Raw genomic sequence first — 15517 nt, 5'->3', positions numbered from 1 at the left:
CTTCTTCTTCTTGGTCCTTAGCTGGCAGCTGGGGGAGGCGGTTGGCCACGCAACCAGTATGTTGCTGTAGATGCCGCAGGGTTTCGGACTTGCTCTGTGATGTTCTTCCATACTTTACGATCCATGGCGTCAGTCCTGGCCTGGTTAAGGTCGAGACGTCGGCTCTTCAAGTCATTTTCCACTTTCTTGGCCCACGTTTTCCTAGGCGCGGTCCGTTGGATGCTCCATTGGGTGGGTCGTTGTCTCCAAAGGAGTGTGGATGGTATTCTGTTTGTGCCCATTCTACATACGTGGCCAAACCATCTAAGCCTTCGCTTCTGGATTTGGTCGGAAATGTTGGTTGCTGTTGGCATCTGGTGCGGATGGTATCATTAGTGATGCGGTCACGAAGTGAGATGTCCAAAATCTGTCGCAGGCATCGCATTTGGAATACCTCAAGTTTGTTTAAATCTAGCTTGAGACAAATCCATGTTTCTGATCCGTAAAGGAGAATGGGCAGGATCAAAGTCTGGAAGAGTCGGATTTTAGTCTTTGGGGAAATGTTGGTCCTCTTCCACAGACATCATTTGAGCGAGGCAAACGCAGTGGCTGCCTGTCCAATTCTGCTGTGGATTTCCATGGTGGATGCAACTTTCTTCTCCTGGACCAGCGACCCAAGGTATTTAAAGTCCTGCACTTGCTCGATCTGGACGCCTTCGAGATAGATGGTGGCTTGCGACCCATCTGTTGTCAGGGCCTTTGTCTTATCAGCATTGATCTTCAAACCGTATGGCCGGGCAATGTGGGCAATGTCGTAGAGGATGTCCGTGGCTTCAGAGTCGTTACCAGCAAAGATAGCACTATCATCGGCAAACATCAGGTCAGTCACATAGTGATCATTGTCATATTGTATGCCCCATCTGTTTCTGAATGCTTGCCTCATAATGGCGTCGACCACGATGTTGAAAAGCAACGGGGAGGCTACATCCCCTTGGCGGACTCCAGTTTGGATGGTAAATTCCTCAGATAAATCGTTCTGGACGCGCACCTGGCTGGTTAAACCATTGTATGCAGTTTGGAGGAGTGTGATGACTTTTCGAGGTACATGTTCGACCTCTAGTAGTTTCCATAAGGCAGGCCGATGGACACAGTCGAAAGCAGACTTAAAGTCAATGAAAACAATGACGGTTCGTTGTCCACACCGGATCCTCTCCTCCATCAGCTGACGGATGGCAAAGATTTGATCACAGCATCCTCGCCCGGGTCTAAATCCCGCCTGTTCTTCTCGACTGGTTTGCTCGCGATGTTTTTGCAGCTTTGACTGGATGATCTTCATAAAGACCTTTCCGATGATGGAAAGGAGGCTGATGCCACGGTAGTTCATGCAATCCCGGTTATCGCCTTTCTTGTGGATCGGTACGATAATGGCTTTCCTCCATGTTAGCGGAATTTGTTCAGTGCACCAGATGGTTTTGAGGAGTGAGTGTAGTCGGCAAAGCAGTACATCTCCCCCGGCTTTGATCGCTTCTGTGGTGACTTGGTCCACTCCTGGTGCCCTGCCATTCTTTAGGGATTGTATGGCTGCTTTCACTTCTTCTACTGTAGGCTCAACATCGACCATGGAGACTTCAGGGGGATCGATCGATAGTGCGGCTTCTGGCGGTCCCTGAGGTGGGTCGTGATTATACAATGCTTTGAAGAATTCACTCCACCGTTGCAGGCGTTCGGACGGTGATAGCACGAAGGTCCCATCAGCATTCTTGATGTTGTCACTAGTCAATTTGGTCTTTCCACTCAGACATCTGAGGGTGCGGTACTCATTCTTGGATGCCGCCACTTCAAGATCGTCTGCCACTTGGTTCCAGTATGCTTCTCTTTCCGCTGTCATCCTCTGTCGGACTTCTCGGTTTAGCTGCCGGTACCGTTCAAAGTCGACCAGCTTTGCCTGTTTCTGTTTGTTAGTGATGTTAACAGGGGCTGTAAAACAGAGCACTAAATAAATTCACATTAAGCAGAGGAGATTTATACACAGAAAATAATTTTTGGGTGGTGTGACCAACAGGCTGATCTGAAGGCACATTTTTCTATATACAATATTAAATGTAGGAGAAACATTTAAAGTTTTAAATATAACTTTAAATACATAATTATGCAATAAAATATAATTATACAGTATATGTTCCAAGAACATGCAAGAAAGCTTACCTTAAAATTACAGAACCTTATATTACACTGTATTATATTATTTACAATAACAATGTGATACTTTTGATTTTCAAATATCACTAAATGTAGTATAAATCTAGTGCTCACATGAATTCAGTCTTTTTAGAATCAGTCAATTTAGTTTTCAAGAAAACGTTTTTCTGATAGCTTTATTTTCTTCGTATTAATAACAACAACTGATTTGCTTGATCTCTTTTGAGGCTGTTTAAAAAAAAGAGAGAGAGAGAGAGAGAGAGAGAGAGAGAAAAGTTGAAACTACTTATTTGGTAAACTAGAATCAACCACTTGAACAAAAATGCATATAAACAACATGCAAACCAAAATTAAACTGAAAAGAGCATTGCTGAGCAGTGCTGCTGCATTGTGTGCAGCTAAAAGCAACTCCCTGTCATGACACAACAGTTCCTAAAGAGAAGTTTTATAACCAACACATCAATAAATAGCAGCTAATTAGAACCCCCACTCCATTTCCAATACTGCCAGGCATAGAACAGATGTGCAGAAATTTTCCTTTAGCCAGCATGCAGTTGATTGTTGGAACAAACTTCCATCTGTCATTGTGGAAGCTGATAGCTTAAATAGATTCAAGGAAGAACTGGACAAACTTTTGGAGCAAATGAATAGGGGAAATGAGAAGTTTTTTTTTTTGGCTGATGCTGTATAAGCTTGCTTTCTTGCATCATATGCTGCTACTACTACTAATGCTAGTGTATAGAGTACATACTTTTGTAATGCAAGAAATGTTGCTGCAACCATTTCAACCTTTTCCATCTATGGCATTGAATGACTATAGCACTTTATTTATAGCTGTGGACACTGGAAATTCGTGGCATTACAAACAGTTACAGAAAATTAACAGAGATGTAAATTACCTATGGACATTAAAAATAACATTTGGGACAACAATAAACAGACAGCTTTCAAAGTTTCTCCTTGCCATAAACTGCAAATACTTTGCAGCATTTCCAATTTGGCTGGCAGTTCAGCTGTTTACTTGTTAATTACAGTATTGGCTAAATGTCAATTTAAATCAAAGAACACTTGTTTGAAGGCAAGTACTGTGAAATGCAGTTGATTGAAACATTTAACTGAAGAGCATTAGTTTATTATTATTTTTATTTATTTTTTTTTTTTTTGACCGGGCCTTTCAGACACCTAAACAACCAATGCCTCAGACCAAGGCATTCAAGATGAATAACTAGTCTGGGGGAAACAAAGTGCAACTCTAGAGGAGAGTATCAAAAAATACAGAGCACTACAGCAAACAAGTGCACAGAGAGAGTGCTCTCTCTCTCTCTCTCTCTCTCTGCGCTATAACAGGGGATGACTATACTCGTCAACCACAGAATCATTTGCATATCAAGGAGAGGATACCTGCTGGAATTCTATTAATTTAATATGTAATGTGCATTAGATATGTAATACTGAGATAAAATTATATCAAAAAAGTATGGTAAATCCAATTAGACCCAAAAAGTGTATCATAATTTTTAAAAATGGGCATTCTTAATTCTTAGTTTCTTCATCTACGCTAAATACACTTCTATAGACCTAAAACATGCAAATAAAAAAGTACCTTCAAGTTTAGAAAAATAATTTGGAACATTAACATTGAAATAATGTAATTGTTTTGAGAATATATACTGTCAGCAAAAAGGTGTTGGAGGCACTAACTGAATCAACAACCAAACACGGTAATTCTTTGTTTAGGAACATAATGATCTTAAAAGATCCTGAGTACATTTAAATAACTACAGGGTCCCAGAATAAGGACCAGTGAAGTTTTATATATATAATGAAATGTTAAAGAAACAAAAAGTTAACTATTTCTGTGATTAATAACAAGTTTACAGAAAGAACAATTTTATACAAACACGCTTTTCCTAAATGAATCAGTCTTGATATAGACCAAAGGTCACATTGGTCTACAATATAAAGGTTATTGATTAGCCTTATTTCAGAGTTTGATCAGCAATGATCCAATTTCAGCAATCTATCTAGGCATGAATCTAAGGTGAAAATTAGCAAATTTTGGAGATGACCTGGGAACTCCTAATATCATGGAACTTCTGATATATTAAGCAGTCAGATAGCATTGTCTGACTGCTTAATATATATAAGAAATCAAAATTTAAAGGGAAATGAATTTTTAACCAAATAAAAGTTAAGTTGGTAATTAGTTGGACTATGGAATAAATGGGTGTACTTAGACCAATTGGCTTTTCTCTGTATAGGGTACAGATACTGCACTTTCATTCTTGTTAAAATTGATTACTATCAACAAGCAAATGATATATTTTGGTGCAATTGACATTTTTCACTTGGAAAATATCCAGGGTTTCTAACAAATCTACTTCTCAGCAACCCAGGGTGATGGTATCAAAATGTAGATGTTGTAACCGAACCAGATTTTCCCAAAATTCTTCGCATGCACCTTCAGGTCAGAATTACCTACACACAAGTTTCAACTCTCTCTCTCTCTCTCTCTCTCTCTCTCTCTCTCTCTCTGTGTGTGTGTGTGTGTGTGTGTGTGTGTGTGTGGAGAGATTTCTATTTATGAAATTTCATTGCAACATTAACAGTTTTCTACAAGTTGCTAATTTCCATTATGAGTATTATAGATTTGGCAGAATTGTATTTATCTCTGATGAGCAAGACAGCATGACAGTCTGTCATGCTGATATACAGTGGCATACACAGTAATTATAGTTCTCTGTTAGTTTATTGCATATTATAATAATAACAGTATATAAATTGTAACCAAATTATTCCAAACCCTATAAGTATGCATAGAAAATGGCCAGCAAGTGCAAATACATATATACTAGTGCAAAAATTATAGAAAGGCAATCTGTTTAGTGAAATAATTAGAAGTATCAAAAAATAATAAATAAATAACTAGATGTAGAGGGAGCATGTGACAGATGTAAGCTGGGCACTTACATTTGTCACAAACCATTATGATGACAATTCCTACAAATGCTGACAAAAATAATGTACCACAGTATGATACATAACCAAGTGCTGTTAGAATTATTCAAGGAAGAAACCAGATTATGGACAATGGAGAAACTGCTAAAAGTGTGAACTGAAAATCATATATCAAATGCCTGGATGACCATAACTTAAATCCAGAACTGGATACAGTGGAAGTCCAATAATTTAGCATCTGAGTAGGCCAGCCAGCAACATTACAGATAGAATGTTTAATAATCTGGCAGTCACTAAACTGTGGCTGTAGCAAATTACTCTCTCCCCTCCACGAATACTTTTGGTGAAAATTTTAGATAGCACTAAGAATTTTTAAAAATTCTTCCAATGCTACAACCATTTTAAAATAAACACACAGTAACCTGCAATGTTTACAGTGTGAAATTATGTTTATTGCATGAACAAAATTTTTAAACCATGAGGTTCTCTTGCAATCACTGATAACTAGTGATGTAGGAAAGGTTTGCTCCACCATGGACTATAAGGCCATTGTATTAACTAGGCAGTTTAAATTCAGATCACCACAAAAACACACAAAAGAAGACAGTCCTCCACTTCGTATCATTTTAAAAAGGCCAAATAGCATTTGCTATTTTACGATTTTAAGTTATACTTTGTATAGTTAATTAAAAAAAAAAAGTGACTGTAGCTCACAGGGTTATGTATTTTTATTATTTTTACAAAACAATATTAGAAGGCAATAAATCATAAATCAGTGAATTAACACAGAATCAGATACAGTGTACTAGGAGATAAATTAAGATTAAGCCAGTATTTGGGTCAAGGCAATTTACAAATTGCCTTGACCCAAATACTGGCTACGGTAAAGGTGATTGCATAGTGAGGACAACAATGAGGAAACTTTGTGTAACAGGAGATCAATGCAACAGTCCACTGGTGTATAGTAGTCCACTCATACTCTTTATGAGTGGACTACTATACACCAGTAGTCCACTCATACTCTTTATGGCTATTGAGGGAATCAAGCCTCATTGGGAGCACAGGGTTGCACAGTACATCATAGGCAACTCACTATTGTATGAGTAGCAGTACACAGGTAGTTTTGAATATAAATGGTGCTACAGCATTTGAACCTTTGTGTAATCTTTCTGAGGCCACAAGAAACCTCAACCAGATTACACAAAGGTTGGAATACTATAGCACCATTTATATGGAGCTCATGGGAACTCCCCAACAGCAGGTTTTATTGCAAACTCGTAGCAATCACCATCCAGCAAGAATATATAACCCAGCATTTGTATAAGTAGGACTCAAATCTGACCAACTTTACTTTGAGTAGGTTCTAGGGCTTGGCGGTGAGAACCTTCAGCCGCACTGAGCCTAGAAGTCTGGTTTGGAGATAATCCCAACCATCCTTATCAGCTTATTGGCAATATGATGCAAGGATTACAGCACCAGCACACACATGCACAATATGACCAATAACTTGTCTAAAACTTCCCCAAATTTATTTCAACTGTACCCCTGCAATGCTAGGTTGTAGTTTACTGTAATAATTGATTATGCTTTGGCTGACTGCAAATTTCCAAACATCTATTCTACAGCCATCCTTTTGCAATTTACATTTATGTCCCCTTATATGTTTCATCTAAGAAAGAGTAAATATGCCATCAGCATCCAGTTTGCCTAGCCCTTCAAATCATACACTTCAAATTAGCCACCATGCCAATTACAGAACTCCCAAACTTTCTTTGGGGGCCTCCGTAGCCAGGTGGGAAGGAGCAGCAGTGCGTAGCCCACGCTTCTTGATTAGACCGGGGTTCGAGCCCGTCACCACCAAATATGGAAAGATCAGGGAATGACCACCGCATATTCCTGGAGCAATATGGCCTTAGTTGCTAATGCTCCTAAAAAAAAAAAAAAAAACCAATAACAAACTTTCTTTGTAAGAATAATACCTTCAACTAATCTTGTTGCTTGTCTGTGCTCCAACAGATCGACTTCCTTCCTAAAATGAGGTTTCTGAATCTGTATGCCGTATTATAGTAATAGATGCCCTAACTATTGCCTTATACAATGGGCTAATCACTTCTTTGTACCCGCTGGTGAAGTTCCTGTATATCATTGACACACCTCTCCCATTAGAGTTCTTCTGGAGAGAGAGAGAGAGAGAGAGAGAGAGAGAGAGAGAGAGAGAGAGAGAGAGAGAGAGAGAGAGAGAGAGATTCATGTCAAACTGTACAATCAACCCCTAGATCTTTTTCATACTCCACTAATTTGAATTTGGTAAAACTCAAATGGTAGTTATTCTTCTGGGATTACTGGTGCACAAATGCACTACATTTCTTTCATTAATAGTTCGGATATTTTTTGCAACAAAACAATTTTATAATTACAACTGATAAACAAGATGTAAGTGGCATCACAGCACTGAAGTTAATTAAATATGGCACTAGTAGATCCCATTCAGCTAAATATTAAGATAAAGAGAGGTCTTAGCAGAGGGCACAAATGCCGATAATAAGCCTATGTTTCCAGGAACATAATCCCTCTATTTATTCAATTGTTTTAATGAAAAAAATGTTTTAATTTATCTCAATTTTTCATACTTTCTAATAAAAAAATTCCCGTCAAAAATAGAAGACTATCTGTATATTTATTTTTAGCATTAGTAGATGCATATGATGCAAGAAAGCAAGCTTATGCAGCATCAGCTGAAAAAAAAAAAAAAAAACACAACAACACTCCCATTTCATCCCTCTGTTCATTCCAAATACCTGTCCAGCTCAGCATTAAATTTATTTAGGCTGTCAACTTCCACAACAAAGAATGGAAGTCTGTTCCGCCAACCAACTACCCACTGGCTAAAGGCAAACTTCTGCACATCTATCCTACATTCATCTTTCCTCAATTTGAATTTATGCCTTCTCAGGTGATTATTCTGAGCAAGAGGAAGAATCCCACCAGCAAGCTCAAACCATTCAAGGCTTTATACACCACAATCAGATCACCTCGCAGGTGTCTAGTCTCCAGACACTGTAATTTGCAAAACTTAACCCTTTCTTCATAAGAGCAACCCTTTGTTCCATTCACTAATCTTGTTGCCCTTCTCTGTACTCGTTCCAACAGCTCTACTCCAGACCTGTATACAGTACTCAAGGTGTAGTCTGATCATTGCCTTATACAAGTGGATAATCACCTCCTTATCCCTGCTAGAAAAATTCCTGTATATCATTGACAAGACACCATGAGCTACTCTTGTAGACTGCCTGCACTGCTCAGAAAACTTCATATCTGCCTGCACAATTATCCCCAGGTCCTTTTCGTTCTCTACCACTGTCAGTGTAGTAACACAAAGTTGATATGTTACTCTGGAGTTACTGCTTCCCATATGTAGTACTGTGACGCCTCTGTAGCCAGGTGGGCAGGAGCAGCAGTGCGTAGCACACACCTCTTGATTAGACCAGTGCTCGAGCCCGTGACCACCAAATACAGAGGATGCGGAAAGGTCAGGGAATGACCACTGCATATCCCCGGAGCAATATGGCCTTAGTTGCTAATGCTCCTAAAAAACAAATAACAATAACAACATATGCAGTACTTTACATTTGTCAATGTCAGATCAACTTATATCTATCATAGGCTTCTGTGTCATATGTTAATTTATATGTATCCCATGCATTTTTCTTCTCTGCCATATATATCTCATTACTTCATCTGACATCCATTTAGGCCTAAACTTTGAACAATATTTCTTAGTTGATATGTAAAGCCTAGTAGCTTCCAAGATTAATTCTTTGAATGCTTCCAATTTTGAATTTGCTGTTGGTAACCTCATCAGTTGGTCCCACTATATAGAATTTAAATACTCTCTCAGACTGCTGTAGTTGCCTTTATAAAAGCAAAAACCCTTCCCTTTACCCATGATGGTAGTTACCCACTACCATCCCACTTCAGCACACTGTGATCACTGCCACCTAATGGTTCCTTTATCTGCTGATTCTTAATGCATGAAGAATCACTACTGATAATCAGATCAAGGGTATTACTCCATCTAGTTACCTCCCAAACATGCTGATGTAGAAAACAATCATCCAATAAATCCACAAAAGCCTTGCTAGTGTGAGAGTGACTAACCCACAAATTCCAGTCAACATCTGGGAAATTAAAATCCCCCATTATAAGACTCTCTGATTTACTGGCCCACTCTATTTCCCTCTATTTCTTATTATACTCATCAGAGTCATTAGGCCTATAACACACTCCTACTCTCAATTTTGATCTCCCAATGCTTATGTCACACCAAACAGATTCGACACTGCACTGTCCAGCGATGTCGACTGTCTTCACTTCCTTGGATTTTTTGTGTTTCTTAACTAATAGCATAACTCCTCCTCCCTTCCTATCCTGTCTGTCCTTCCTGTACACATTGTGCTCCCCAAATTCCAGTTTTACATCCCTTATATCTGTGTGACATCATGTCTCTGATATGCCAACATCATGTCTCTGATATGCCTTTGGCCTCAAATTAATCAAATTTATTTACCAAATGCCTAGCATTGGTGTACACGCAAGTATACATGCCACCTGTTCCTATTCTTAGCTAACCTAACACAACCCGTGTGTTTACTTGTACCACAATGACTCCCAGCAGTCTCTGAAATACCCTGCATCTTATTTTCCAGGCTGCTGCTCATTCCAATAGAAGCAGTGCAAGAATCACTTTCACCTCTGCCAGTGGCAACTGTTAATCTATTAGTCCTTGTATCTCCCCCAAAGCTTGCAGTTTTCCGACCCATCTAACACTGCTTCCATAGCATCAGCAAATATTCTTGCACCCTTTCTATTTAAGTGTATCCCATCCCTGTAAAAGTAGTCTCTCCTGTGAAAAAGTTTTCTCCCATATATGTGCATAACTAAACTAATATACTTTACCTTAATAAAAAGCGGTTCCCCAAGTAATGCTTTGAATAGAACCTTTTGGTTATCCCATATCTGTTTATCATTCTTGAGAATTCGACCTCTACTCTTCCACTTTTGATCACTATGTTTAAGCGTAATCTCAAATACATCCCCAGGACAGAGTCGTGCAAACCCTTGAATACCTGAACATACAAGAAAAATTATACAAAGTTATGCATTAAAGGTTAAACAATATTTCTTCTGAAGACATTTAAACAAAAAAATAAATAAAATTATCCCAACTCATAAAAACTATAAACTCTATAACATTTCATAATAAAAGATGCATTCAAAAAGTTCTGTTATTTTTATTTTGTTTAAATTTCAGTGCCTATCTATTGTGCCAAATCTGTTTGGAATTTAAGGACAAGGTTACAGATTTATAAATGCCACATTCACTATAAGTGTTATGTATCCTGTTTGATACAGGCGGTAATATTACAAATTGAAACAATTAGGGTTATGAGGAAGGTGAAGAGACTGGTTAGTACTAAGTATTAGCCACAAATGCAAGGAAGCCAGGCTTTTGCTGCACTAGTGGAGGGAGGGAGGGAGCACTACTTTTTGCATTTCCCTCTTCCCATAGCTATAAACTCAGAAGGCTTTGAATTTCTGCAAGCTGTAAGTTTCAACTACTCATGGAGGCAACTTATCACACTCCAGCCTATGATTCTACCAACAGTTTCAATTTATGTGGTTGATCTAGTGACATTTAATAGAATGAAATTTTACCTTGTTTCATTTTACTTCCCAGTCAGAACTTCATAAACATCAATCAGATCCCCTCTAAGGTATCTAGTTACCAAGCTATATAGCCCACTTATTCAAAGTCTTCTTTACATGAGAGCCCTTTTGTCTTTTGACTCTTCAGAAGACAAAATGTATTTTTTTAGATGTGGTTTCCATACCTGAACTTAATATTTTAAGTGCAGTATCAGAACTGCCTAAAACCAGTGAAATTATATAACATGCTTATCTCTACAAGCAACTGTTCAATAAATCATCAATAGAGGTCATCCTTGCCCAGCCACCTGTGGGTTGCTACACTGAGAACTTCATGCCAGACTAAATTGTAAGCTCCAAATGATTTTCCTTATCTAAAAATAATACTCTAAAAATAAGAGTAAAAAGCTACTAGAATTTTGTGCAGATGATATACACTTAGTTATAAATACAGCATTTCAGCATAAAATAGACAAGTTTACATGGAGGGAGAACAGAAATGGGAAAAGCATACGTACAGATGATATATCATTACTTATATCACTAATAACGATATAAGTTTAGGGCTAAAGCCTTAGGTTACATAAATAGTTTAACTAATGTGCAAGTTAGTGCATTTGCATAATTTCTGTACATATCCAACTACATAAGTAATAAATTGGCATCATTAACTATATCTCATATTGTGAATACCTTTACAATGAGTTGCCATGATATTGCACTACCTTGAATAAGTAACACTTCAGGAGAAGACTATTGAGGTGCCGTATGGGTGATGGTACCAGCTGAGAATAAGTAATAATAGTCTTCTCCTATAGTGAAGCATTACTTATTCGAGGTAGTGAAATATCATGGCAACTCATTGTGAAGGCATTCAGAATATGAGATATACTTAATGATGCCAATTAAGTATGTAGCCAACTACTGTATGTAGTTGGCTACGTACAGAAATGATGCAAATGCACTAACTTGTACATTAGTTATATCACTTATATAACTGTACATATACAAGTAATTATCATTATAGAAATGACTAGTTGGATCTGACTATCATGTTGTTTTGAACAAATTCAAAATTGGTAATCAGTAACAAAAATAAGGAGGTATAAAAAAGCACTAAACCAGATAAAAATCAAAAAAGCATTATAATAGAGTGGAGACTGTGTTTTGCACTGAAAATTATAGTATTCCATGGGATGACACAGATTTTTGATTTTCAGAATTAATAGCTATTTGGAGGAAAAGTAAGATCAGCACAGGAAAAAAGTTTAGCTTTTTTGGAAGGATAAGTTGTGTGTTAAGTAAGGTGCTTATATATCAAATAAGGCTAGAAGCTAGGATTAGTTCAACTAAAAAGATGCGTTCTTGTCAAAAGCCTTCAAATTGCTGAAGATAAGCACGAAGAGCAGCAGCTTTTCTTCTTCTTCTTACTGTGAATAGGATTTCCATTCAATGGGGAAATGTCATGGTATACAAGAGAAAAAGAGTAGATAAAAGAACAGATTACTTCAATTTCAGTTGAGATGAGAGAGCCATCTATCACACATAGCAAAAAGTCAGGGTGTGAAACTAGCCATCTAACTGCCAAAATTAGAAGACAGGCCATAAGACAGATGCTTAGAAAGCCTTTATGCAAAACTCAAGCAACGCTGTCTGAAATTGTTAGCATACCTTTTGAATTTTCAATGGTATTGCTTGAAACACAAGTTTCCAACATTCTGTACATATTTTACAAGATATCTTCCAGAGATAGTGAATATAGTAGAGATTTGACATGGATGGAATCCATATTGTCACATGATTAATCAGATGGGAAGTTCAAGGTAGCACAACAATTGTAAGTTAATGGATTTCTCCATGACTTCAAAAAAATTATGATAATGGTGTGCAATAATAATTGGAGGGTAAACAGCTTTACCCTTTTAGGAATTGGCAAGATATAAACAAATTTTCATGAGGAAGTTAAACCACACATGGAATAAGAGATTGTGGAAAGGTGACAAAGCTTCTTCTACAGAAGAATTCTGGAGAACAAGTTTTAAGACCAAATGAAGAAATTCCATCAGCACCTGAAGGCTCTCTATATCAAAAAATAAAAGCAGAACCAAGTGAAATGCATTTGGTATAGTAAGATATTTACCAATATCATCTTTGTAAAAATTAGCAATAAAATAAGATGGTCATAGGCCAGCTGTGTGTTTAGAGATGATGTAAGAGAACCATTCGGATGTCAAAGAAGTGGAAATAATAATGGAACAGAAATTGCAGCCAAGGACCAGATAAATAGCCTGCTATTTGGGAAGAGGCAAGATTCCACTCTCGAATGTTCAAAATTAAGTTTGGTTTTTAATAACTTGTTTATCACTAATGGTTCTAGCTCCTTGATTCTATTCAAAGCAAGGCAACAAAAGTTAATTAATCACCCCATGTTACAAACTTACTCTCTTTCCTATCACTTGTTTGTGTTGCATGCTTTTTCTACAGGTAAATATGAATTATTTACCTGTACAAATAACTTCTGTAAGTATGAATTTCAATAACTGTTTCATGGCATACACGAATGTGTGTGCACGCGCGTGCGCATGTGCACATACATACATACATACATACAAAATTTTGCTGGTAAAGTGAAAATTGTCTGACACTTCATATAACTATCAACTTGACTTTGGCTGCTCCTATTTTATCATTTTGTAAGAACCTTTAAAAAGTAACACTTTTTAAAGTGTTCCTAGAAAATGATAGAATAGGTTGATTAGCCTATTCTATTAATTTTTGGATATAGAGGATGAGATAAGTAAAGTCTTATGTCAAATGAGACCAAAGTTCAGGGTTAGCTCACGTGAACAGATATGTTTTTGTCAAATAAACCTGTGCAGTATTTAAAATAATGCACAGCATTATTTTATCAACAAGTTGGTAGTTAGCATTACAGAAAGAAACAGAAACCACTACATTCTATATTTAATGCTTCTTGATGATTAAGCTTAATTAATTCTTCATAACAAAGTGCTAATAAAATACATGTTATTAATTACTGAAGACAGCACTGGTATTGACTAGAAAACTTTATAGTTTTCTAGTTAATACCAATGTTTAATACCATAAGTTAACATTCAACTTAAGCTTTTTACCTTTAATTAATAAATTGAATGCAAGTAATATTTTTCATTACATACCTTTCATTTGAAACAAGAACGTTCCCATCATTCTCTCTAGCTCTGACTCAATAGTACATAGAGCATCCGTGCATTCTTTGTAACCTGAACGGACACTGTGTAGGGCAGATCCTCTTTCTCTACCAGGTGATAAAACATAGGCATAGGCCATTGTTCGCACCCCTGTGGAATAAGTAAATAAAAAAAATGGGATGGATGAGCATCTATCTCTGTACTGAAAGTACATTATGTAATGGTTTTAATTAAATTCTCTATTCATCTTTAGAAAAAAAAAATTATTGCAAACTGGATTGCACATTTTTAGACTATCAACAAATTTTGGGTCATATCTTATGGGCATGAAAGAATGTTTACTTTACAGATTTTGGGGTGCTAAATGAGGAAATAGTGCTTAAAATGGCTGATTGGCTCTTGTTTTCAAAAAACAGTAGTTTTTTTATACTTATACAAGGTATTTATATATATATATATATATATATGGCAGTAAGATATAGCTACAAACACGGGACATTTCACCTTTCACTTGTGTTCACCTTTGGGAGCATCCCTTTTCACCATCCAACAATAATTGGCTAACACGGTGGCACTCCATTTGCTTTTGTATTTCCATTGATGGATGCGATCACCATGTTTGTCATTGATAGCATCATAGTTTTGCAGGAAGAAATCCAGGTATAAGTGCAAGAAATGCATCTTCAATAACATGTTGCACCCCAGTTTTTCGTAAGAAGTAATGAGATCTTCCACAAGCTGCCTGTAGATTCCAGCTTTAACATTTTCTAGAAAACCAATTGAAACATTTCGAAAGGTTTTCCACACTGATTTCTCCCTATCACTAAGGACACATTCAAACTGTTCATCTTTGAAAAGCTGTGGATCTATGAAAATGCCTGCCTTAACCTTCTCTATACTAAGTCTTGGGAATTTCTCTTGCAAGTATGTGAATGCAGGACCGTTCACTTCTTGATATGGAGGAGCCAACAAATCACATCACAGATTGTTACTTCTGTATCATGCCTCTTATTAGAAAAGGAATGACAATGAAGAAAAAGTGGACAGTGACCTACTCAAATACACCATCTGCAATTCATCCTGGGCCTCACGGTGAAGTACTACCTGTTCTTGAACCACCCGACCATTTTTTGGTATACTCTGATGAAGATGAACACACTGATGAACGTTACTTGATATACACAAAGAAGTACAGTGGCCATCTACATCAAGGGATCTACCCTTTTTATTCATCCACATATTGAGTTTTGATGAACAGATAGTGTAGCATATGTGCGGAGCCCAGTTCTTGTCCTGGTCACCTACTTTACACCCAAAGTACAAGAAATCCCTGGGGGGGGACTCACATCTGGTGAGCATGGGCTTGGCCACACCCAAGGTCCTGAGCCAGATATCATCATTCTCTCTCTCTCTCTCTCTCTCTCTCTCTCTCTCTCTCTCTCTCTCTCTCTCTCTCTCTCTCTCTCTCTCTCTCTCTCTCAGGG

At 37.4% G+C, this 15517-nt stretch overlaps 1 protein-coding gene across 5 annotated transcripts in view; it reads right to left on the bottom strand.

The window, feature by feature from the left end:
* LOC150086112 (rho family-interacting cell polarization regulator 2-like) overlaps nucleotides 1-15517 on the bottom strand; it is a 324874-nt gene that overhangs the window by 89811 nt on the left and 219546 nt on the right. For all 5 annotated transcript variants that reach the window (XM_090374381.1, XM_090374377.1, XM_090374378.1 and 2 more), the window contains 2 exons: nucleotides 14022-14183; nucleotides 10093-10262 (listed from right to left, as the gene is read on the bottom strand). In XM_090374381.1, coding sequence (XP_090230507.1) covers nucleotides 10093-10262; nucleotides 14022-14183 — 332 coding nt within the window. The remainder of the gene's footprint in view (nucleotides 1-10092; nucleotides 10263-14021; nucleotides 14184-15517) is intronic.

This window comes from Mastigoproctus giganteus, chromosome 5 (assembly GCF_048544385.1).
Source record: "Mastigoproctus giganteus isolate SK-2022 chromosome 5, ASM4854438v1, whole genome shotgun sequence".
In the NCBI taxonomy this organism is placed as follows: domain Eukaryota; kingdom Metazoa; phylum Arthropoda; class Arachnida; order Uropygi; family Thelyphonidae; genus Mastigoproctus; species Mastigoproctus giganteus.
Note: the sequence above shows the minus strand (reverse complement) of the source record. Positions and strands in the feature narration are given on the sequence as shown.